Here is a 26,144-nt window from a genome sequence, read left to right as displayed (position 1 = left end):
CCTACCTCACAGGACTGCTCAGAGTTTAAATATGGCTGCGCATGAGGCGCTGCATACAAGCTCAGCAGTCAGTGGGCTGATGGTGACCATTCTCACCACATCAAGTCCAAGGTCTCCTCACTTTCAAGGATACCTCCTACCTATCCAACTTCATACTTCAGTATTTCTCAACAAAGGACATCTCCTCCAACCCCTCCAGCCCACACCGCCCACCCGCCCCCAGCTCACATTTCACACGCTCAGGTCCAGGTTCTACACAAAACTGGACCCAGCCAATCTAATGGGCAGGCCAATGTTTAAAAATCAGGATATTCGGCCGGGCGCGGTGGCTCAAGCCTGTAATCCCAGCACTTTGGGAGGCTGAGACGGGCGGATCACGAGGTCAGCAGATCGAGACCATCCTGGCTAAGATGGTGAAACCCCGTCTCTACTAAAAAAAATACAAAAAACTAGCCGGGCGAGGTGGCGGGCGCCTGTAGTCCCAGCTACTCGGGAGGCTGAAGCAGGAGAATGGCATGAACCCGGGAGGCGGAGCTTGCAGTGAGCTGAGATCCGGCCACTGCACTCCAGCCTGGCAACAGAGCGAGACTCTGTCTCAAAAAAAAAAAAAAAAAAAATCAGGATATTCTGTCGTGCGCAGTAGCTCACGCCTGTAATCCCAGCACTTTGGGAGGCCGAGACAGGCAGATCACTTGAGGTCAAGAGTTTGAGACAAGCCTGACCATAATGGTGAAATCGCGTCTCTAATAAAAATACAAAATCAGCTGGGCACGGTGGTGGGCGCCTGTAATCCCAGCTACTGGGGAGGCTGAGGCAGGAGATTGCAGTGAACCAAGATCGCCCCACTGCACTACAGCCCTGGTGAGAGAATGAGACTCTGTCTCAAAGCAAACAAACAAAAAAACCAGGGAATTTTACATAAAAACCCAAATATATGGCTCCTCTAGAAAAATGTGAAAATGAGCAACAGAGGCTCTATTTCCAACAGGGCAACAAGCACCGGGAGTAACGCAGGCAGCTGCCCTTTCCGCAGGGGCCTGTGCCTCCAGATCCCGCCAAGCCCACTTCAATGATCTTCCTCACTCGCTGGTTCCTGGCCGGGGACCCCTTATCCTGAGCACACAGTGGGTTCATTTGCATCACAACTATGTTACTACCCATCTGAAATGTCGACTGTCTGGCAGGGCCCTCTCTTTTTGATACCTGCCTTCTCTCCACTTACATCAGAAGCACGTGCAGTTGTCTCTCTGAGCAGCCAGTGACCTCAAGAAACCTCTTTCTTCCCATTTCCTGAATTACTATGAATGAGATACAACAGATTCCCAACTCCTTCCACGGGCTCCGCTCTGTGTCACACACTTGCCTCTCAGCTGGGAGTTTGCATCCCTATAAATATACAAATAGTGGCACTGCAGACCTTTTGGGCTGCTGTATAAAGTTCTCTCTGTGAATGACATGCGTGCCTCTCCTAGCAGTCATATATTTTTCCTAGTAAAACTGTTCTGAATGCATACAATGGAATTAAATAAATCACTACAGCATATGAACAAGTTCCCAACCCACTCTAAAAAGATACCTCACTAATGAGCCATGCTTGGCAAAGGATAATCACATCCAAGACCACATGGGACACAACAGAAAAAACAGAGGACCAGACTCAGGGACTCGTGTTCCAAACCCACCACCGGAACTCACTGCCAAGTGATCAGGGTGATTCGGTTGGCCTCTTAAGACCTGATTTTATTCCTTTCCAATACTTCCTGTGGCTTTACAGATGTTTTTGAATATTTTGGGCACTCTCCAATAATATGGTGCTAGTGAATTTGAGGCAACATCTTGAGACCAATCATTCTGAGCATAAAAATCTATGAAAATGAATAGAATATTTAAAAACTAGATGTGACAGGCCCTTTAACAAGCCAACTTTTGCTTGTTATACCTTTTCAAACTAGAAATGAAGCCACGGAAGCATCTTACAGGTAGACGCTTGTACTGTGTTGGCTGGAGAAACTCATACAATAGCAGAGACTGATAGTGTCTGGCCTGCGTGCACTGCCAAATGCCTGCGGGATGGGTATAGCCTCTTCCCCGCCACGTCTAAATGCACGCTTCTAGACACTGAAGACAAGGCAGGTGGGGAGGGAGCAGACTGTCATTAACTTCAGAACTCCTAACTTGGGCTTCATCAACACAGATGGTTCTGAATGACAGACCACCATATGAAACCCATCTTCTCTCTGCCTGGAGGAATCTCATAGTCCAGTGGCATGGTCTGCCAGGGAGAGAAAAGGTTTCCTGTGTTGTGAATTCTGCATGGAAAAAGCTACACAAAAGCAACCCACTCTTAGCCGCAGTCTCAAATGGAACCATATGAAGGAGGCACGTACCAGGTCGATCAGGTCGCTGAGGTTTTTCTCGATTTGCTGGGGAGGCAGGCGCCTCATTAGGTCCAAGGCACAGTCCAGCTGCTGATCACTCTGTGGAGGGAGAAATACAAGTGCATCAGTCATTTTTGCCAGAAGGAATATCAAAACCTCCTTTTAAAAAGCATGCTTGTCCAAGGCATTCTAAAACCCAAAGAGCCGTGTAGTGGGCACTCTGCCAGGTCTGTGTGCCGCTAGCCTGGAGGCGGGGACTGTGCAGGCTGTCTGCTCCCCTTTGACAGCAGTCTCTGTCTCAAGTGGGGGCATCCAAAAGACCCTGAAAGAAGTGGAAGCAGGCTGGAGACGTCAGAAAGCTCCCCCGCCGGCTCCCCTGCTCTGCTCAACGGGCCCTGGCGGCTGCAGATGTCGTGCCTCCCAGTTGGTTCCATGGTGAGCACACTCAAGTAGCGGATTACTTTTGCCCTTTGTTGTAACCTGGGTATAAACATCAGGTAACATCCCCAAGCCAGGTTCCTTGATGAGCTCCAAGTGAGGGGGAAAAGCCAGGCAAAGAACAAATGGCAAGATGCACACGGGTTAAAAGTGCTTCATTCATTCAATGGAAACTTAGAACACTAAGACCTGAACTACACTAGTCAAGGGCTCGCTCCACCCAGCAAAGTGGACTGCAAATGCAGTCAACTATGTCACTGCAGCAGCAGAGGACTGGAAAGACAACTATGACCCCTTGTTTATCAAGTACTCTTTTAAAAAATGTTTTTAATTCTTTTAAAGACAGGGTCTTGCTGTGTCACCCAGACTGGAGTGCAGTAGCACGATCTTGGCTCCCTACAACCTCCACTTCCCAGGCTCAAGTGATCTTTCCACCTCAGCCTCCCAAGTAGCTGGGTCACAGGTACATGCCACCACACCTGGCTAATTTTTATATTTTTAGGGGGACAAACATGGGGTTTTGCCATGTTGCCCAGGCTGGTCTTGAACTCCTGGGCTCAAGCAATCGAACTGCCTTGGCCTCCCAAAGTGCCAGGATTACAAGCATGAACCACCGTGCCCAGCCCAAGCACCTTTTTAAAGCTATGCATCCTGTGCTTCACAATACTCTCCTCACAGTATATATGCTGCAAGTATTTACTAAGAGCCACCATGTGCCAGTCACCATAAACATATAAAAAAGAGATAAAGGGAGGGGGAAAGGAAGAGAACTGAGCAGAGGCGAGGCTGGTAAAGTGCAAAGTAAATTCAATGCACAGTGGGTTCTAACATGGAAGCCTAGACCTCAGGAGATGAGACAAGAAATAAATTGAGAAAGGTGGGCCAGGTCCAATGGTGAAGACCTGTGTATGCAACTCTAAGAGGTACAGGTGACTCCAAGTAAGGCAGATGGAGTCTCCAACACTACCCAAGCAGAGAGGCACTATCTAATTTGTATCTGGAATCTGCTCTGCTCAGACCAATTTCAGGATTTTTGAAAGGCCTAAATCAACAAGCTACAGCCTCATAGAATACACAGAGTAATCCTCAAAATGCCACATTTGGCCTTAATGAAATACAACTTTTGAATATTACCATTTATAATCCAGGTCTCTTAACCACTAGTAGGCCGTGGGACAAGGACCCACTTCATAGTCACCAAAGACATAACACATTATTAAGGAGAGTCAATTTCATTTTTTTAAAACAAGATATTGACATGGCATATACAGCCAGCTGTTTTAAAAAGAATGAAAGAAAAGAAAAAGCCTGTCCCTTGCTCAAAATGGCTATCAGTGACAACACACAACGAACTGGCTCTCCTGCAAAGAGTAAAGAAAACCACCACCCCCGAAACTCTACCACTTGTTTTGCTTAATGCCAGCAACATGAATTCCCCACTTGTGCCACACACTTCTATGCCAACATGTCAGCCAAGGCCACAGTGACGGGTTTGGCCCACTGGCATGAGAGGAAATTTTAACACCATGTCTAGGGCAGAACACACAGATAAGCTGATTTGACTCTAGAGGGACATATTCAATTCCCAGTACTGCCATTCATTAACTTATGGCCTTGGGCAGGTTTCTTAATCTCTAGAAGGCTCTATTTATTTTTCCATAAAATGGGAACACAGTATCTTTCTTAGAGACTTACAATAATTTAGTAATGCATGTGAGATGTTTAATACACAGTAGTATGTGTTTAATGATTAGGGATATTACGTGCATACAAATATATATACAGCTTTTAAATATTTTAAAATTTTAAATGATTCCCCTGCCCAACCTCCCTGCCCCTCAACCCAGCCCTGGATCTCTCTCTCTTGCTCCCCTTATACTAGAGCTAATGTTCAAACTCAATAAGTAGCTAAGTATTCTCTTGGCTGAGCAAGAATAGAAAACCCTAAATGATTCAAGTCAAACTCGTTAAAAGGTATAAACTAGTATTTCTCAACTAGGGATGATTTTGCACACGTGCACACACATACACACACACCTCCAACCAACCCTGCCAGGAGACATTTGGCAATGTATGGAGACATTTTTGTCACAACTGGGAGAGAAGAAACTACTGACATCTAATGGGTAGGGGCCAGGGATGCTTCTAAATGTCCCCAAACGTGATATACAGCCTCCCCACAACAAAGAATCACCTGGCCCAAATGTTAATAGAGTTAAGGCTGAGAAGCCCTGGGCTAAAAATAATTGCTTCGGGGGGCTGCAGATTCCCAGAATCTGATAGACGATAAAGTCCCTCTCAAGAACAGTGCACATGCAGGGAAACATTTTATATTCAATTCTAATTTAAAGACCACACAAAACCCCTAAAAATTTCTGGTCTTCAGAAAGTATCTCAACTAGATATTAGCAATCCTCCTTATAAAAGAAAAGCAAATTAAGATATAAGGAAGCCTGTCTAATTTGAAACTGTGATCCAGGCAGAATATAGAAGGGATTAACCAGAAACTGAGCAGTGGTATCCAGGAAAAGACCTAAGTTGACCAGAGAAGCTCAAGGTGAAAGACGCTGTTTTAATCCTTCTTCAGAGCCTGTTCACAACCCCAGTTCCCATATGCTGATCACATCCCCACCCCGCAAGGGGGCTAGACAGTCCTCTGTCGGCCTGCATCTAGTTGACAGCACTAGAATACCACTATGAAACGATCTGACTGGTATTTTGCATTAATCCCAATTAATCTTAATTGGAAATGTTTCACTACAAATTTCTAGGGCTAAGGATGTTTAACTGTCATTCAATGAGGAAATGACTAAATGCTTCCCATAAGTGAAGCAATATGGGAAAGCTTAATGACAGCTTGTAAGACGTTAAAATTAGAGTTAACTGGAGCCATTTGCTTGGGAGTCATCCCAAACCCTAAGGGGTCCAAACAGGAAACGGCACCGGAGAATGAAGCAGATGTGGATGACCTTCAGCTACAAGCCACGACACAAGTGACCCCGGAAATGGAACGATGGGGACGGAGGGAGGGGGCTAGTCCTAGGGGCCTCCCTAGGATGCTGCCACTTTTATATAAAGCTCAAAAACAAGCAATAGTGAACTTTTTTTTTTTTTTTTTTTTTTTAAAGATAGGCTCTCACTCTGTCACCCAGGCTGGAGTGTAGTGGCACAAGCTCAGCTCACTGCAACCTCTATCTCCTGGGCTCAAGTTATCCTCCCACCTCAGCCTCCCAAGTAGCTGGGATTACAGGCACACACCCCCATGCCTGGTTAATTTTTGTTTTTCTTGAGACAGGGTCTCACTTTGTTACCTAGGCTGGCATGTAGTGGCACAATGTCGGCTCACTGTAGCCTCGACTTCCCAGGCTCAAGCCATCCTCCCACCTCAGCCGTCCAAGTAGCTGGAAGGCCACCATGCCCAGTTAAATTTTTGTAGTTTGGTAGAGATGGGGTTTTGTCATGCTGCCCAGGATGGTCTCGAACTCTTAACCTCAAGCGATCTGCCCACCTCGGCCTCCCAAAGTGCTGGATTACAGGCATGAGCCACCATACCCAGCCAATTTTTCTATTTTTTGTAGAGACAGGGTTTTGCCATGTTGCCCAGGCCGGTCTGAAAGTCCTGAGCTCGAGCGATCCACCTGCCTCGGCCTCCCAAAGTGCTGGGATTACAGGTGTGAGCCACTGCACCTGGCCATGAACACTCTTATTATTTAGACATGTGTTTTAGACTAATATAACAAGGCTTTTTTTGTCTTTAAGCCAAGACAAGGGAATGATAAATACAACATTTAAGAAGAGTAGAAGAGCAGTTCCAGGGAAGCCACGAGGGGAAGATGAAAGCTAGGTCTCATATGGAATGGCAGGTTCAAGGGTATTCATCATAATTGTGATGCTTAAGTTATGATTATCAGATATCTAAACTTTTTTTAAAGGTAATAGAAAAAAATACAAAGTACGCAGGGAGTGGTGATGCGCTCCTGTAGTTCCAGCTACTTGGGAGGCTGAGGCAGGAGGATCGTTCAAGCCCAGGAGTTCTGGGTTGCAGTGCACTATGCCCGTCAGGTGTTCGCACTAAGTTTGGCATCAATACGGTGACTTCCTGGAAGCAGGGAACCACCAGGTTGCCTAAGGAGGAGTGAACCAGCCCAGGACAGAAACGGAACAGGTCAAAAAAATACAAGAAAGAACAAGTAAAGAGAGGGCTTAGGACTCAAGAGTCCAGGGTCCAAGGTTATGCCCTGTCATTAGACGTCTGTGTTCCTTGGACTGCTCATTTAATCTCGTGGCCTGGGATTTGGCCCAGGTGAACTCTAAGACTCCTTCTAGATGGACTGCCCTCTATCCTACTGCGAAAGCAGACACACCCAGCCGCCACACCCTTCAAAACAAGACCATTATCCTGGATTTGGCCGCTTGCAGGCCAGCAACTGGGCTACAATTCAACAACTGTGCACTGAGTGCCAACCCTGGGCCAGGCCCTGAATCTGGCCCAACAAATGAGACCCAGTCCCAAGCCTCAAGGAACCAATTGTCCATAAAACAGCAAGTAACCACAAGGCCAAGTGGTGTGTCCAATAATGAGACAGAGAAGGTACAAAGAGACAAGGCACAGTTCACCATACACTGATTTGTACTTCTTTGTGTCAATTATTTTCCTAGGACTTCCCTCCCTCACATGGCTACAAAATAAACAGAAGGCCAGTCAGGGGAAGTCACCCGGTGGCTAAGAGCTCCTTAGGCTCCACAGGCCGGCTCCTTCAAAACTCTGACTGGTCCAGGCACCTCCTTTATAAAGTGAGCTTCACCAGTTCCACCTCCCCGTGGTGTGCTCCAGGTGGAAAGGTAAATAGTAAAAGAAGGACCGTTCCTCCTCACCCTCCGGAATTCTCTGCCCATTCAATTAGTCATCTGATCATTTATGTGAGTGTTTCCTAGGTAACAAGCACTGTTTTCGATGCTGAGTGGTCAACACAAAAGTCTCTGCTCTTCATGGAGCTTATGGTGCAGTCAAAATCAGTATGGAAAAAAAAATCAAGGAAGAGTCCTTGTTAGGCTGTCAAATAATAAGGAGGGGACAGTTACCCCACTTTAAGCTGGCAAGGCTCCAAGGGGTAGGTTTAGGGATTTTTTTGTGTTATTTTTTTCTTTTGGTATACAAACAGATAGGAAATATTTCACTTTGTTTTCATATGATTTAAAGAAAAAGCATAAAATTGCCTAAATCATCCTGCAATAAATAAAACAACCATTAATATGGACTAAAACAATTTCTCAGAATAAGAAATCAGTCCAATAAAACCCTACCATTTACATATCTGCTACAGTGTTCAGACATCTGAGAGTATTGTGAAATCATCTGCATACAGGAAAACTTGGCCTACTAAGCAAACTCCAGGGCAAAGTCTGATTTGGAAACCATCATCAAGTGAGATGTAACCAGTCCCTACACTCCAAGTTTGGTACAGTAAACACACCATCCACAACAATGTCAATGTCAGAGTAGAGGTTCCCACTAAGTAGGGCAGGGAGCCCCAGAAGATGTCTCAGAATGGGGCCACAGGAGTGGTTTAGTCCTGGATGAGCAGCTGTGCCTTTCCAGGCAGCAGGTGCAGCAGGGTAAGGAGAGGTGAGCCAGGTGCGTGGAGGAGGTGGGGAACCATGGGGGGTGGCCTGGGAAGGTGGACTGGGGCCTCGTCACAAGGGCCAGATCACACCCAAACTACTCAGGGGGCAGCTAAGCTGGCCCTAGGAGCTAGGCTCAGAACCTCACTTCTCCCTCAGTTTTTTGCTCCTGTCCAGTTTATAGGTAAGGCATCTGTGCTACATTCTTTAAAATCTACTTTTCTGTGAGGGTTCTGGAGCCCCTAGAGATTTTTCCACAGGGAATGACAACTGTTGTTGTGACTTAGAAGGTGAAGCAGATTATATTTTCTAAAAATGACCATAACAAGCAGTCCCAGACCACATGCTCCTCCTGCATCGTGACTGTGACACTCCTCCCACATGGGGGGAGCGAGGTCTGTGACCCCTCTGCCCTAGAACCAGAGGAGCTTTTGTAACTTTTTATCACCAGAGCCCAGCACAAATGATGCCCTGTGACTTGTGAGCCCACAAGAGACAATGCAGCTTCTCTCTGCCTGCTGAACACACAGGCCTGGAGTCCACTCAACTGCCCTGAGGCCACCTCGTGCAGAAGAGTCCCTGAGACTCCATGGACAGAGGGAGGCCCACGGAGCCCCCAGGTGCTCAAGGCTCCCACTGTTCCAGCTTCAGCTATCTGACTGCAATAGCAGGAGACCCCAAGCCAGAACCACCCAGCCAAGGCCCTCCTGAATTCCTGACCCACAGAAACCATCAGAGACAATGAAATGAATTATTATTTTAAGTCACTAGGTTTTGGGGTGATTTTGTCAGACGGCAATAGTAACTGACACAGAAGAATTTGTCTGGTGACCTTGGGGAGACAGCCTGACCAGAGACGAAACTGGGGGCAGAAGAGCTAGCAGAGGAGCCTCTACAGCAGCCAGGTCTCTGGCTGGATGGCCAGAGAGGAGGAGAGCCAAAGACTTTTTTTTTTTTTTTTTTTTTTTTGAGACGGAGTCTCGCTGTGTCTCCCAGGCTGGAGTGCAGTGGCGTGATCTCGGCTCACTGCAAGCTCCGCCTCCCGGGTTCACGCCATTCTCCCGCCTCAGCCTCCCAAGTAGCTGAGACTACAGGCGCCCGCCACCACGCCCGGCTAGTTTTTTGTATTTTTAGTAGAGACGGGGTTTCACCATGTTAGCCAGGATAGTCTCGATCTCCTGACCTCGTGATCCACCCGCCTCGGCCTCCCAAAGTGCTAGGATTACAGGCTTGAGCCACCGCGCCCGGCCGAGAGCCAAAGACTTTAAGGTCAGAACAGATAGGACGAGGTCAGTTACTGGAAATGGGAGGAAGCCCAAGGAGCCTGAGATGACTATGTTTCCTAGCTGGGGCCAGCTGCTAGAGGATGGTGACACAGCCTCACCGGAGTGTGTGTGGTTTGTGTGTGCTTTTAAAACCCACTGTTTTTAATTTCAAAGACAGGCACAGGCAGTAACTCAAACTGCTAATGCTTGCAAGCAGAGGTCCTGCTTGGCCTGCTGTAGTGGCTGGTTAAGGCAGATTTGTGCTTAACAGCATCTGTCTGTACATAAACAATCAACCAAAGCTTCAAGACCTTCGGAGTTTGTTCTTAAGTTCGTCAAGACCTTCACTCGTTTACATTCCCAAGAGGCTTAGCAAATAACTTCATAGACAGCACAAAGGTAAACTCTGCTGGCGCCCAGAATGACTTACCACAAATTTATGGAGTCTCACTTAACCATGGTTTGTCTTGTATAATCTGTGACCCAATAAGCAATTTTGTTTAAACGTCGAATCTGTTTTCTGCCATGTGGCCCGGGAACAGTTTGTGCTGGGGGCAATTTGGGGAAGGAATCCTGGGCCAGCCCAGCCGACCACTCATCTTTAGGTCACTCTGGAAAACCGCACATTTTAGATTAATAAAAAGAAAAGTGCTTCCTCCACTGCCTGAGTGTCCTCTGGGATGTAATGATAGCTATGCAGGAGGGAGATGCCTCAAACACAAACACACACATACCCCTTGGATGACTTTCTGTTCCCATGGGAAAATCCAATACCCAAGCTATCAAGGGAATCACAACCACGGTGGAAGTCCACTTGGTAGACCAAGCCTCCTTCAACCTTTTGGGGTCTGCTGTCTACCATCATAGCTGAGTCAATGTCATCTTTTTAAATTGAGGTTTTTTTTGTTTGTTTTGTTTTCTAAAAAAAAAATGCAACATAAAATTAACCATTCTAGTCCTACTCTGACCATAGAGACAAATATAAAACCCTGGGAGACGGCAGGGCAACATGAAGGAGGAGCCTGGCTCCTTGGACAACCCACCTTGGACATCCAAGGTGGGACAACAGGTCAGAATGGGTGACCTGTTGTTATATGAGAAATAAACTCCTATCTCATTTGAGGAATAAAATTTAACCACTTTAGGGCTGGACACAGTGGCTCATGCCTGTAATCCCAGCAGGGAGGTGGAGGCGGCTGGATCACTTGAGGTGAGCATAGCCAACATGGTGAAACCCCATCTCTACTAAAAATACAAAAATTAGCCGGGCATGGTGGCAGACGCCTGTAATCTCAGCTATGCGGGAGGCTCAGGCAGGAGAATCACTTGAAACCAGAAGGCGAAGGTTGCAGTGAGCTGAGATCATGCCACTGCACTCCAGCCTGGATGACAGAGTGAGACTATCCCTGCCCCCCGCCCACCCCCCCCCAAAAAAAGAAAAATTAGACATTTTAAAGTGAACAATTCAGTGGCTCTGTTGTTAAGGTCATTTGGATTACCATGAAAACATAACTGCTTTATGTGTCTCTCTCTTTTTTTTCTTATAAACAAGTCTCTCGGCCGGGCGCGGTGGCTCACGCCTGTAATCCCAGCACTTTGGAAGGCCGAGGCGGGCGGATCACAAGGTCAGGAGATCGAGACCATGGTGAAACCCCGTCTCTACTAAAAATAGAAAAAAATTAGCCGGGCGCAGTGGCGGGCGCCTGTAGTCCCAGCTACTCGGGAGGCTGAGGCCGGAGAATGGCGTGAACCCGGGAGGCGGAGCTTGCAGTGAGCTGAGATTGCGCCACTGCACTCCAGCCTGGGTGACAGAGCGAGACTCCGTCTCAAAAAAAAAAAAAAAAAAAAAAAAAAAACAAGTCTCTCCTTTAAAAAAAAAACTGTTGGGATCACAGAAATTAGATCTGGAGTGACATCTCAATTTCATGTGAGTCCTGCTCCTTCATTTTACAACGCATAATGAGGTCCAGCGCCAAGTTTTGCCAGGTTGCACAGACAGAGGCAAAATCCACACCTAAACCCGGATCTTCTTCATGTTTCGAGGCCTGGTTCTGCCCCGAGCCCTTCTCCCCTGTGAGTCTTTCATCCGGGGACTGTGTAAGTGACTGGCAGACACAGTCGAACAGTGAGATGTGATTCTCGCCCTCAAGGAGCTGTGACCTAAGATAGAGGACAGCCAGAGAAAAACAGCAGGAAAGAATTACACCATCCTCCTACATTTAACGCCCAGCATCCCAGCTACCCCATTATTTTCGAGGACTGGTCCTCCCAGTGACTTGTTCAGGTCATCAAGGTATCAACTTTTAAAAAAATTCTAGAAGACAGCAATCTCTCTAAAATGTATTACCTGCTCTACATTTTTACATAATGCAAATGATCACAGGACAATGCAATGAACACAGCGAAACCATTTCTCATTAGCCTAAGGACACTGTATGAGTAGCCATTCTTGGAACGCAGCCCTGTGTCTGCTTTTTACATTTATCTGCTGCTTCTGCCAGGCTGTCAGCTACACTTCCTCAACGAATATGTTGCTTCTAATCTGCTATGGGTTGAGAATCCAGAAAATTAGAAATCTGCTCTCATTTCAAATAAAAACAAACAAACAAAAAAGAAATTTTAAGAGAAGGAATAAATCAGGTTGAAAACTTGGGGTCCAGAATCACAGCCCACATAGTTTGTAAACACCTTGACACTATATGAAGATTACTTCTTCCTTTTCTTAAAGAAGTTCAAGACTCTAAAGGCACAGATAACGATATACTAACAATTCCTACTTTCCCATACAGCCTGTGTAAGCACGTCCCCACCTCATCCCTTGGAACCTCAGTCTTCTTTAAAACCTGGGCCTGACGGTACCGTCTACCTCACGGGCCACTGGGAACGAGGTACCACGTCTGGGCCATAAGGGCACTGCCCACAGAGCATCCTCCATAAAGGGTAGGAACTCTCCCAGAGAGTAAAGCACGTGGCTTATCTGCCAGGACTTACGCATAACATTCCTTAGGTGCTAGAGGGCCCTTTCCGCCTGGATTTTTCCCTCACTTGACACAGGTTTTCCATTCAGGCTGCCAGGAGTCTCTAGAAAGGTAGGCGGAGTGTTATGTCAGTTTCCAAGTCATTAAGCACCCACAAAGGACGGCAGGCTTGCACAGCACTCACTCCACACAACCGCCCCTGCCCTGAGTATGATGCAGCATATGGCTTCCCTGTAGCCACAAGGAGAGGAGAGGCAGTGACAGTGAGAGCTGAAGGAATTTCACATGTGTCCATGGAAGATCACCTTCCCCTTGTTTTCCCACACTCTAGTAACTCCCTCATGCAGTTTGCTTTCTGAAGCCCTCTGCTCCATTTCCCCAGCCCAGGACAGCATCAAGAAATATTTCCACCATCTCAACTATTTGAAATTTCTCCCTTTTTACTGGTGCTCCCAACCCCATCTGAGGCCATCGAACCCAGACAACTGTGGCAGCACTAACTAGTAGAGTCCCCAAACTAACCTGACACCCTCCCCAGCAATGAAAATTTCCACGTGCCTCTCCCTGGCATATTTATTCCAGAGGAAAACTTAGCAACCTACACACAGGCTCTGTGTCAAACTCTACAACAGCCATCAGTTGATTTTTCCCTTACACATCCCTCCAGGAAGTGAAATATCCGAAATGAGTCACACTCAGGAATTGGAGCTATACTTCTGCTGTAGCTTTTTGGATAACCAATTCACTGTTTACACTCCGAAACCTCTAATTGCTGAATACAGAACAGTTCCTTTGCAGAGATCAAAGTTTACCTGGTGAACCTGGCGAAATGACAAAATTTCTTAAAAAGGAGGTAGCCATCTAGAGTGCCAGAGGAGGGTGGCTGTACAAGCACATTTTAATTGGCAAAGCACAGTCACTGCCCAGCAAGGAGAGTATGCAGGGGTTTATTCTGCTGTTCTTCTATTTCCCCTTTAAGGCACATGTCTCTTACCCCTGCACCCTCCAACTCCAGTCACTCCCAACACACAGCTGGCAGCCGCCCACCCACACCCGCACCTCGGGGAGCTTGCTGATCCCTGAGCCGAGTACTGAAGCTCCCAAGCAGCTCCACCTAAAGGCAATCACTGCCTGCTTTTTACAACATATACAAAGCAAATGGGCCAACCTGATGCACAGACAAACCCTGGGTCACATGATGACCGACAAACTCATTGCTCAGGGTGGCTCTCTGCCACGTTTCTCAGGCACTGTGCTTGGCTCTGCTGGTCAACTGAGTGAGCTGGAGCATTTTCTCTTGGGTGTGCCTACCCCTTCACCTGTCCAACTTTAAAACACAGATTCACAGGGATGTGACACTAAAGGGGACCCTAAAAACCATCTAAACTGGGGAAAATTGAGGCCTGGACTGACCCGTAACAAACGAGACATCACATAGTAGCAAAGGAGCCATGACCAGAAAACACATCTCTTTAGTACACACTTTAGTGCTTCTGCTTATACAGGTTGAGCAGCCCTAACCCAAAAATCCAAATCCAAAACTTTTTGAGCACAAACATGAGGCTCCAATGAGCATCTCAGACTTTTGGATTAGGGATGGTCGACCAGTAAGTTCTGCAAATATTCCAAAATCTGAAAAGAATCCCAAGAAGTCCCAAATCCAAAATGCTTCTGGTCCCAAGCATTTTGGATAAGAAACCTGTAGCTTAATCATCAGTCAAAATTTAAGAATACAGCTGATTTTATCCAAGAAAATACTACTTCGGGCCGGGAGCAGTGGCTTACACCTGTAATCCTAGCACTTTGGGAGGCAGAGGTGGACGGATCGCTTGACCCCAGGAGTTCAAGACCAGCCTGGGAAACATAGCGAGACCCCGTCTCTACAAAAAACTTTTAAAATTAGCCAGGTGTGGTGGGGCATGCCTGTAGTCCCAGCTACTCGGGAGGCCAGGGCGGAAAGATCACCTGAGGTTGAGGCTGCCCAGTCTGCCTAACAGAATGAGATCCTGTCTCAAAAAAAAAAAAAAAGTAAAACACTCTTTTACTCTTTTGAATAAAATTCTACATTATTACCATTAACAATGGCAGTATTAAGAATATTTCTGTATTGTCCAGACCGGGTGCAGTGCCTCACACTTGTAATCCCAGCACTCTGGGAGGTCGAGGTAGGCAGACCATTGAGGCCAGGAGTTCGAGACTAGAATGGAGAGCATGGCAAAACCCTATCTCCATCAAAAACACAAAAATTAGCCAGGCGTGGTGGTGTGTGCCTGTAGTCCTAGCTACCCAGGAAGCTGAGGTATGAGAATCACTTGAACCTGGGCGGCGGAGTTTGCAGTGAGCTGAGATAGCACCACCGCACTCCAGCCTGAGTGACAAGGTGAGACCCTGTGTCAAAAAAAAATTTGAAAAAAAGAATTCTTGGCCAGGCGCGGTGGCTCAAGCCTGTAATCCCAGCACTTTGGGAGGCCGAGGCGGGCGGATCACAAGGTCAGGAGATCAAGACCACAGTGAAACCCCGTCTCTACTAAAAATACAAAAAAAAAAAATTAGCCGGGCGCGGTGGCGGGCGCCTGTAGTCCCAGCTACTCAGGAGGCTGAGGCAGGAGAATGGCGGGAACCCGGGAGGCGGAGCTTGCAGTGAGCCGAGATCGCGCCACTGCACTCCAGCCTGGGCAACAGCGTGAGACTCCGTCTCAAAAAAAAAAAAAAAAAAAAAAAAAAAAAAAAAAAATTTGAAAAAAAGAATTCTTATATATTGTCCAGATAATGCTATTTTGATTTTTAAGGGAATTGATCTTTATTAAGAATACTAGGTATCCAAAAGGCAAACCAATTTCAAAAGCAAAAGGGAAGGAAATTAACAACTGCTAAGGGTGGCCTGGCATGGGCCAGGCGCTGCACCCTGCGGGTTTCAGGAGAGCCTCGCAACAGCTGCAGGAGGTGGCTCTTACCCCAGCTTCACAGATAAGTAAAGTGAGGCCCTGAAGAGCGAAGTGACTTGCCCCAGAGCACTGAATGACACAGAAGGTCATAACACAGGTCCCCTCCCATGCCCAAACATTCTCCACAGAATGTCAAACAATCCCAATGAAATAAAATTAATCTCTAATGACTTGTAGGGAACAACTTGCAAGCTCACAAAATCAGATAGGGACAAAGAGTCTCTTCTCTTGGGATGAACAAATTATGGACAACGCCATCTACTACCAAATTCTGAAATCTGTCACTGTGGATTACAGACTGTATTCTCACAAACACTATCCCTGGCAGGTGGATTTGTCAAAAACAAGAAAGCCTTTCCCAGATAATTTCTCTGGTTGATGGTTTCCTAGACTCCTTGAGAAGATCTGCAAGGCGCCATCACCTCGTGTCTCATCATTAATGTTTCACAGATGTCTACAGCTGCTGCCTCCACATGATCCTGGCTGGTTTCAAGTAACAAGCGACTAATCCCTCCACTTTGTCAACTGGCAGTTAGACACATAATTATGGGCAATCCTGAGACGTCTTCAAGGGATGCCATACGTGTTGCCCATTTCCCCCTCGATGGCACAAGAAATTCAAGAAGCCTTTCACCAAAGTGGAAGCTGAGTAAAGCAGGGTGCTCCTGTCTTCCAAATAACAGTTAAAAGAAAAAACAATTCGGAAAAACATCGACCACGTGTTCACTGACGAGGGCTAACAAAAGTAAACTCCTTTTTTCATGACAGAAGCACCCAATTCGCATAAACCAAACAGATTTATAAGATGGCCTGGATGAAATCTATAATATTTGGACATAGGTTTACTCCAGCAAAACCCTGCACACGGCTTCCGGAGACATCGGGGAGAAGCTTCGGTTCAACCTGCAAACAGCACAAATGGGCACGTCTTGATGAGACAGCAGCAAGGTTTAAAGGATTTGGAGAAAATGAAGCCTCCATCAATCCAAGTATTTTATCTAGAAGGGGGTGGTGCTGTTTTTTTGACTTATGTCCAAAAGGAAGCTTGAGGAAAAGAACACAGTGCTTACTGATCCAACAAAGCACTTCCCTGGGTTCCTAGGCTCCAATTTCAGATGACTGCGTGTGAATCAATACAAAAGACTATCCAATCTCCACTTGTCCTTGTCAGCCTGCCCTATCCAGCTCCAGGGTAACTCTCTGTTACAGCACCATGCTCTACACTGACAACCACAGGCCCAGCACAGCAGAGCACAACAGAATCCTGCAACAACTGGCCCTCTGGCTCCCCTAAATAGATGGCCAAAGTTTTTCACATGTTTTAGTGACAGAAATGTACAATGCAACACTCTACCCACCCATGACACGTTTGCAAACTTAACCCAAGACCTGTCACAAAGTCGCCCTCTTCCAATCAATGTCAGGACCCACTGGGCAGGGAGATGACTGAAATGTGACATCCTTTGGGCTTCGATTTTCAAGACCAAAGACAGAGGCCTTGCAGGTCTGCAGCTGGCAGAAAGGACCTTGGAAGTAAGACAGACAAGAGTTCAAAGCCCGTACTTGCCATTTCCTAGCAATGAAGGTCTGAATAATTCCTTTACTTCTCTGAGCCTCAATTCCTTCATCTGTTCAGCGGGAATAATGATAAAAACCTATCTTACAGGGTTATTTTGAGAACAATATCACAAAATATGTGTAAAGAAACAAGCATAGTTCCTAAAACAATAACTATTCTATTTAAAAAAAAAAAAAAAAAAAGCAGGTATTGGCTGGGCATGGTGGCTCACATCTATAATCCTAGCACTTTGGGAAGCTGAGGCAAGAGGACAGCTTGAGGCCAGTAGTTCGAGACCAACCTGGCCAACAGAGCAAGCCTTTTTTTTTTTAAGGGCTAAAAAAATACAAAACAGGTATTATCACCATCCTCTTATACAGAACTTAATTCCAGAAAGCATAAGATTATAATGTTTCTAGCCAGGCGCAGTGGCTCACGCTTAGAACCCCAGCACTGTGGGAGGCCGAAATGGGAGGATCACTTGAGCCAAAGAGTTCAAGACCAGCCTGGGCAACATGGTAAAACCCCATCTCTACAAAAAATACAAAAATTAACTGGGCCTGCCTGTAGTCCCAGCTATTTGGGAGGCTGAGGTGGGAGGGCAGATTGAGCCTGGGAGGTCGTGGCTGCAGTGAGCCACGATCGTGCCACTGCACTCCAGCCTGGGGGACAAAATGCCCAAAAGGCAGGAGAGTGGGTAGCCACGGAACAAGGGGCCTGAAGATCAAGTCAGTCAAAAAGTTGTTTTTTTTTCTGTCTCAAAGGGGGGGAAAAAAAAACACTCATTGTAAAATGGAATTAAACATATACACACACCCTCTCACTTATGTAAGTTAACATTATCTAAAGGCATGAGAGTGGGTAGCCATGGGGCCTGAAAATTGAATCAGTCAAGGCTGCTCCTTTTTGGTTCTTTTGCGGAAGCCAAAATGATCTTTACAAGTGGAAACATTATTCCTCCATCAACAGACAAGTTTCCTGAGAGCTGGTGAACATCCTGCCAACAAGACATATTTCGCAAGCTCAAAACCTTCTTTCTTTCCATCCCCAATCAAACACTGAGTGTTATGTCTCAAGAATAAAGCTGGCTGAGGAAGGAGCTTAACATCCTTCCATGAGCAAAAAGAATTAAAAGAAAGGGAAGCAACAAGCTCCAGGTCCAAAACAGCTTTTTGATAACTAGGAACTAAGCCCAGCCCTGGACAGTATTACTGACTCTCATCACCACCTAAAGCAGGCTCTGCCAAACACAGCACAACAACCAACTGCTACTAACAACTTTCATTAAGCAGGTACTCCGCGGCAGGCACTGACTTAGGGCTTAAAACACAGTGATAAAAGTAACAGCTAAAACTGATTAAGCCATTCTTCTAAGCGCTTTATATGCCAATATCTCATTTAATCTTAACAATGAACCAAGGAGTTAAGTGCCAGTACTAGTCTCAGATGTGGAAACTGAGGTACAGAGACAGTGGTGAGCTTACACATTTAAATGGATGGCAGAGCTGGGATTCAAAGGCAGGTGCATCTGACCGCAGAACCTGTGTGCCTACTAGGTACTCCACAGAGCCCAGCAACTAGGCCACCTGTGCTAAGAACCACTGCCATCTCTTTGTTTTAAAGTCTCCAAAAGAAGAGGAGTGGGTTATTTGGCGTCTGCTTTTGCACAGTTGAGCCACAAGTGAGGAAGGCAGCGCAGCACTCTTGTTAAGGATACACGTCTGAAAGCAAGATTGTCTGCATTCAAATCCTGACTCCACCGGGTCCCAGCTGTATGACCTTGAACAAGTCACAAAACTCTTCTGAGCCTCGAGTTTCCCCATCTATAAATGAGGGTAATAACACAGTAGCCACCCCTTATCCGCAGTTTTGTTTTTTGGCAATTTCAGTTACCTGTGGTCAACCGTGGTCTGAAAATACTAAGTGGAAAATTCCACAAACAATTTGGAAGTTTTAAATTTCATGCCGTTCTGCGTGATGAAATCTCGCACCTTCCCACTCTGTCCTGCCTGGGATACCAATCAACTTTTTGTCCCGCGTATCCACACTGTACAAGCTATGCACCCGTTAGTCACTCAGGAGCCGGCTCGGTTCTCAGATCCACTGTCATGGTGTCACAGCGCTTGTGTTCAAGTTACCCTTATTTTGCTTCATAATAGCCCCAAAACACAACAGTAGTGATGCCAGCAATTCAGATATGCCGAAGTGAAGACAAAAGTGCTTCTTTAAGTGTAATTTCTCCAATAAAGGAAGGGAAAAACTGCATGCAGAGACTAAGATCTACGGTAAGAATGAATCTTCTATCTGTAAAACTTCGAAGGAAAAGAAATTTGTGCTAGTTTTGCTGTCGCACCTCAATGCAAAGCATATAGGGTTCAATACTATCTGTGGTTTCAGGCATCCAGTGGGGGTCTTGGAATATATGCCCCATAGCTAAGGGGGGGACAACTGCTATACATACGTTGCACTGTTATTTTAAGGATTATGTGGGGGTCATCCTCATCCAGCACCTGGCACATACCAGGGACACAGTCACTGCTGCATATGTTCTACATGTTAAGTCAACAGAAAAGAGGAAGAAACAAAAAAGTAAAAGGATATAATCTAACAATTTCACAACAAAGACCTCGCTGGCCTTCTGCCAACCTCTAGAAAACAGTGCGGGACTCTGTGTACGCACAGTGTGGCTGGGACTGCAGACACCAGGAAGACTTTCGGACCTGCGGAGCCTGGATGGTTCAGTTGTCTGAGCCAAGGAGGGCTGGATTAGGCTCAGTGATCTAAGCTGAGCAAGTTTCAGCACATACCTCTACAAAGTGGAAGCCCAGGGATGGCTGACACAATGGTTCTTTAGGAAGCCAAATGCTCAGTTTCTCAGAAGGGTGTTTTCCTGTTTCGTGACAGATAAAAAGGTTTCTCATCCAGACATATAAATCCACTGACTGAGAGCTTTCATTAAAAACAAACAGTCTTGCAATAAGGAACCTTAAACTAGGAAGGCCTTCCATGAACATATGAAATGTCACAAGTCCTCACAGCCTGTGTCTGAGGGTGGGAGAGGGAGAAATCTGAGGAGAAGGTGCTGACTGGCTCAAAGACTGGGATATCATAAGCCTAACAACGTCCAGTCAGTACATTCCTCATCTACAAACGAAAATTACAGGCAAGACCACACACCGCTGAGTCCCAGGACACACACCTTCCCAAATAAGTGTTTGAGTGGGTTGCTTATTAATTTCCAATAGAGGAGATAAAAGGTATCATCAATTGCTTCCTGTCTTCAGGTCTTGTCAATACGGAACGCTAAGTCCACCAGCCTCGAAAGCGTGTGTACCTTCCGCAGTCTTAAAGACTTGACTTGATGGGAAACTGGAAAAGCAATCAGGAACAGAACACCATGGGCACGAGACTCATTCCAGGTACTGTCACAGCAAGACACCCTTCTAGTATTCCAAATCTAGGAACCTGCCTCCCCTTGCTCCCGCCAGCCCAGGGAAACCGAATAAGCTGTTTACCAGGGACCCCAGCAAAGCGAGCCTCAAAACTCACCAGTGGGAGAGTTTCATGACACAAAAAGAAAACATCTTTGCTTTCATTTGCCAATTTTTAAATACTTAGCTCATAAGTTCTGTGACCAAAACTAATAGGAGGCTCAGTAGGAGAGCTCAGAAAAGCAGAGGGGGTTGTTTTCCTAGGCTCCTTCCTCTCACATGAAGGTGGAAATCAATTCGCCTTCCCCTTTTAACCCTCGAATCCCTGGAGAACGATCGTGTTTGGATGGCCTACAAATGCTCAGCTTTCCGGCAGTGCCCCAGACGGGGAATCCATCCATCCAAGTATTGTTCTTACCTCCCACCACCTCCTACGTCAGGGGAGGGGACCGGGCACATGGTTCCGAGGTCACGCTCCTCACTTAGAGGATCGTGGGAATGCTTACGGAAACACTTGTCACAGCGCTGCCAGCTGGAATCGCTGCTTAAGAAGAGGCTGGAAACCTAGGGTGGGCGTGATCAGAGACAGGAGGCTGGGGAGAGCAGGGAGGCAGATGTTGTGTGTTATCACTGAAACGAACACAAGCCATCCAGTTGTGTACTTCAGATATGTGCGGCTCAGCGTGCTTCGATAATGCCTCCAGAAAGTTAGGGAAAGGAAAAACAGAGGAAGCTGGGCCACTCTTCTACCACCTCGAAACTGTCCTGTTGCCAAACAGATCTGGGAAGGCAGGTTTTAATGAGAACATTCAATTAGGAAATAAACTTAAGTAACCCCAGAGCATGCTGAGTGAAGAGGAGCCTTTCTCAAGTGTCTCATGCCGAGGAGTGGACCAAAGGGCTCTGAAAAATGACCAGTGAGGCTTCCCGCCACTCAGAGGAAGCCAAGCTCAGAAAGGCCAAGAAGAACATCCTCACTTATGCGCGGGGCCAGATTCCAAGGCCAGGTCTGCTCCACCTCATCCATTTCTTGTGCTGCTTCCCAGTGAGACTCAGCAGAGGACACACGAGGCCGCGTGAGATGCCCATGTCAGGATCTCAGCTCTCCAACACAAGGCGGGGTGCAAAGAAGGCAAGGGCACAGGTGCTGTGCGTGACTCCCCAGTGGGGCCAGCGGGCACTGGGTGGCCTCAGAGATCATTAGGAACGGTCACTCCCTCCCCTTCTCCTGGTTTCCTTTCTGTCCTCTGACAGAGGAAAGTGGCTTAGATCATTCTCATAGGAAGATTAAATCCAGAGCAAGGGGAAGGGGTAGGAATCCGTTTCCAATCAATGATGGAAACCAGATTCCCTCATCAGTTGGGATTCATTCTTACATGCTGTAAACATCACGGAGCTCCACCCACGGCCACAAGCATTCAGGAGGTATGAAGCGTGGTGGCACATCCCGGGTGAGAGCTGCCTGAAGCCCCCCGGCTTGGGCTGGCCCATCTGAGGGACAGGAAGCAACACCTCTCTTAGAAGTTATCCCCAAAACTCCCACATCAGAAAGATGAGATAAAGCACAAGACTATCCCACTCTTGTAAACGTTCTATATTTACAGGAATAAAGTTTTAAAACCATCTTAGACAACTATAACCTCCTTCCTGTAGAACATACACGTATGGGAAAATACAGTATCAATTATTAATAGTAAAGTCTTTGAATTAAAGGTCTTTTGTTCCTGAAGAACCCCGGGATCTCAGTTTTTAGTGGCCTTGGAGTCCCACTTCCCCCGTATGAAACCCCTAAAGCACTAGGTGTTTCAACCCCTGCTTGATCTTGACTATGGGAAAAATGCGCCATATCCCCCCCGGGCAGCCTGTGTCACGCAGCACTGGCTGTTCGGCAGCCCTGCCCTACGCTGCAGCCCCCTGCAGAGAGTCCTCTGTCCAGAACCACCTCAAGGATGCGCAACTTCTCTGCCACACGGCATCCCTCAGACATCTGAAGTGAGCCATCTCGGCCTCCCTCCAAGCAGCTTCCCTCCTGGCTGACACTCCCAGCTCCGCCATGTCCTGCACATGGCACGCTTCCGAGACCACTTGCCCTCAGCTGTCCCCAGAGGTTCATGCCACCGGATCACTGGGTGCTTAATAGGTGCCACTCATTTCAGAAACCATCTCTTATTCCCGTGAGAGCAGCCCCTGCAAGTATTCTGTTTCGGTTTTGGTTGTGCTTTTTCTTTTTGCAGGAGGAATCAAGGCCCTAACATCCAGAACCTCGGCAGTCTCTCTGGCTGCCATCCACATCATCTGCCCAGACACGAAGAGGGCAGGGCAGGACCACAGCATGGCCAGGTGGGGGTGCTACCAGTTTTCCCTACAGTTGACGTAAAATACATGTATTAGTGCAAATCTAATAACCTGCTTAGAAAGCACTTCAAGATAGAACCATTCAGGAAATACCTTAATACAAAACACCTTTGTTTTTCTTTTCCTTTTGTTTTTCTGGAGCAGGGTCTTGCTTGCATACCACCATGTCTGGTTAATTTTTGTATTTTTTGGAGAGATGGGGTTTCACCGTGTTACCTGGGCTGGTCTTGAACTCCTGGGCTCAAGTGATCCACCCATCTCAGCCTTCCAAAGTGCTAGGATTACAGGTGTAAGCCATGCACCCGGCCCATAAAATATACTTTTGTAATGAATATGTGAGAAATAGATACGGAAAAAGATGATGTAAAAACAATTTTTTATTTTTATTTATTTAATCTCTTATGCAGATTCAGCATTTCCCCTGAAACCCAACCTTCACAGCTCAGTCCAAACTTTTCCTCGCCGTGAAAAGGTGAACTCCAGTCCAGCCTAAGGCCAACCGTTCTGAAGGGCAACCACTAGATTCAAAGCAAGGTGCTGTTACATTGCTACTAGGTGTTTGGTTTGTGCTCCTATGACCAATGTGGGGGGAGGGACTTGTGCAGATATCCAAGCTGAGGTCCCCTGGGCAGAGTGACTCAGAATTAGTGTCTGGACAGGCATCCATGCGCCCAACACTACTGACTGACTCCAGTTCATCCTGAAGACAGACTATTACAGTAAAATCCATGTTTTAAAAAAGTTATAGCTGCTAAAACCTTAGGCAGAAAGTCCATGCAATTTGAAAATATACATCATATAAATGTAAGCAAGGCTGAAAATGCATGAATCCCAGTTAGCTCCCCCTGCATTCCTGCCCATGCAGCTCGTGACCCAGCTACAGCCTTGGGGCTGTACTCTCCCTGCAGTCAGAGGATGGGGACACGTGGCACACTGCCGGCCTGAGCACAACACGAATCTTTGCTTGGGGACATTTCTTGGAAATAAAGTAAGTATAAGGGTGTACTCAGGAACACTGCATTTTATCTGGGACTCAGCTTTGCTAGCACAGGGAAAGAGGAGTTTTAAAGTGTTTCAGAGGCAGAAAGAGAAACCTTATTTGGCCTCAGGGAGGTGGGGTATAGCACATTCATTCAACTTCATTCACTGAGTATCTACCTAGTATACAGAGCAGGGCATGTTCACCCCCTTTTTTCACAACATACACCCAGGGTGGCTCCAGTCCACTCAGAACTACAGAACTGAAGAAGGTTCACATCACATCTTTCCCAAGTGATGCTGGGTGGGGTCCCCAGTGTAGAAGGCAAAGAGAAAAAAAAACCAGCAGCACCAAGCTGCTCAAAAGCTCAGGAGAGGCCAGGCACAGTGGCTCACGCCTATAATCCCAGCACTTTGGGAGGCCAAGGCAGGTGGATGACCTGAGGTGAGGAGTTCAAGACCAGCCTGGCAAACATGGCAAAACCCTATCTCTACCAAAAGTACAAAAGTTAGCTGGGCGTGGTGGTGGGCACCTTGTAATCCCAGCTACTTGGGAGGCTGAGGCAGGAGAATTGCTTGAACCGGGGAGGCAGAGGTTGCAGTGAGCTGAGATTGTGCCACTGCACACCAGCCCGGGCGACAGAGCAAGACTCCATCTCAAAAAAAAAAAAAAAAAAAAAAAAGGCGCAGGAGAGGTATTCATAGGGCCCTTAAAAATCAACACAGTGATAGCTCCAAATGCTGAAAGATGAAGGGCTCTGTCATCTTCAAACCCTGTTTGTGATTTCCAGTTTCAATGAGGCTACATTACTACTATAATCCTAAAAAAGCTCACAAATTTTTTAACTGACAATTTCCAAAAAACAAAAGTGAGTGCTTAGTCCCGTTGTTTACATCGGGTATGGTGTTAGAATTCAGCTCTCAGAGCGGAAAGACCCCGACTGCTCATGACAATTACACCAGAGGAGCTGATTCAAACGGATTCAAGCTGGGGAGTGGGGGCTGTGGAGCAAGCAGGAGCAGCTGAAACAAGGCTGGCCACAGAGGATAACTGCTGAAGTTGGGTGACAGATAACTGGGGGCTCATTATATCACCTGCTTGAAATTCTCTGTAACAAAAAGCTTTTTAAATTTAAATTAGGCAACACTAACTTAAAAGTTCCCTTACGGTAAGGCCTGGTTGCCACCTACTCCAGGCTCCTGCAAGCTTTAAGGCCAGTATGAGTCGAATGTTTACTGGACATTAGGCAATTTTCTCACACTCGCACTCAGTCCAGGAAAGCCCTCCTGGGGCAGGGGCCAAAGGAAACCCTAAATGCAGCTTTGTAGCAGCCCAGCTGCCCTGAAGGACTGAAAAACACAGGGTCCTCAAAAATCACCAAAAACCCTTTGGCTTGGACAGCTTTTCCTTCCCTGGCTTCCTGTAAAGATGCTGCAGGCTCTCTAGAATCTCCAACTCTGGTTTGTTTTTAGGAAAGTTCCGTTGCTCCTGCCTTCAGCTTGGCTGCCTACTCCACGTTATACAAATAGAGCTCCTCCGTGCGGCGCAAAAGACCTCTATGCCAGTAGAGCTAAAGGAGGCCTTTGCTACTTGCATCCATCCTATCAGCGTCCAGAGGGGTGAACACCATTGACTTCATACCCCTCCCCCAACAAAAACCTTAAAATCATAATTACATCCTGCTCTACAATGACCTTACTTTTATAACAGGATTTTAAAAATCCATTCCTGGCCAGGAGTGGTAGCTCACGCCTGTAATCATAGCACTTTGGGAGGCCAAGCTGGGAGGATCACTTGAGCCCAGGAGTTCGAGACCAGCCTGGGTAACATACTGAGACCCCCGTCTCTACAAAAAATACAAAAAAATTAGCCAGGCAAGGTAGCACATGCCTATAGTCCCAGCTACTAGGGAGGCTGAGGCAGAAGGATCACCTAAGCCTGGGAGGTCAAAGCTTTAGTGAGCAATCATCACACCACTGTACTCTAGCCTGGGCAACAGAGCAAGATCCTATCTCAAAAAAATAAATAAAAATAAAAGATAAAAATCCATTCCTTATTTTAAAATAAGACCCCGTATAATATTACAACCACGGCAGCACCACCGGACTTACAGCCTGGCTTTAGGGATACCTCAGGCTGTTGATGTCAGTTTCTGGTCAACAGTTGCCTTGGAAATCTCCCTGAGCCAAAATTAA

The 26,144-nt window shown here is 46.7% G+C and overlaps 1 protein-coding gene across 6 annotated transcripts in view; it reads right to left on the bottom strand.

Annotated features, from left to right (window-relative positions):
• The window catches only part of LOC105483111 (capping actin protein of muscle Z-line subunit beta), a 148,490-nt gene that overhangs the window by 82,465 nt on the left and 39,881 nt on the right, over positions 1-26,144 (bottom strand). For 5 of the 6 annotated variants that reach the window (XM_011743769.2, XM_011743770.2, XM_011743766.2 and 2 more), the window contains exon 2: positions 2,388-2,477. In XM_011743769.2, coding sequence (XP_011742071.1) covers positions 2,388-2,477 — 90 coding nt within the window. Of the gene's footprint in view, positions 1-2,387; positions 2,478-11,717; positions 11,737-26,144 lie in introns of those variants that run through there. The other variant, XM_024793213.2, reaches the window with a different exon arrangement.

This window comes from Macaca nemestrina, chromosome 1 (assembly GCF_043159975.1).
Source record: "Macaca nemestrina isolate mMacNem1 chromosome 1, mMacNem.hap1, whole genome shotgun sequence".
NCBI lineage: Eukaryota > Metazoa > Chordata > Mammalia > Primates > Cercopithecidae > Macaca > Macaca nemestrina.
This window is presented reverse-complemented; position numbering and strand designations above follow the sequence as displayed.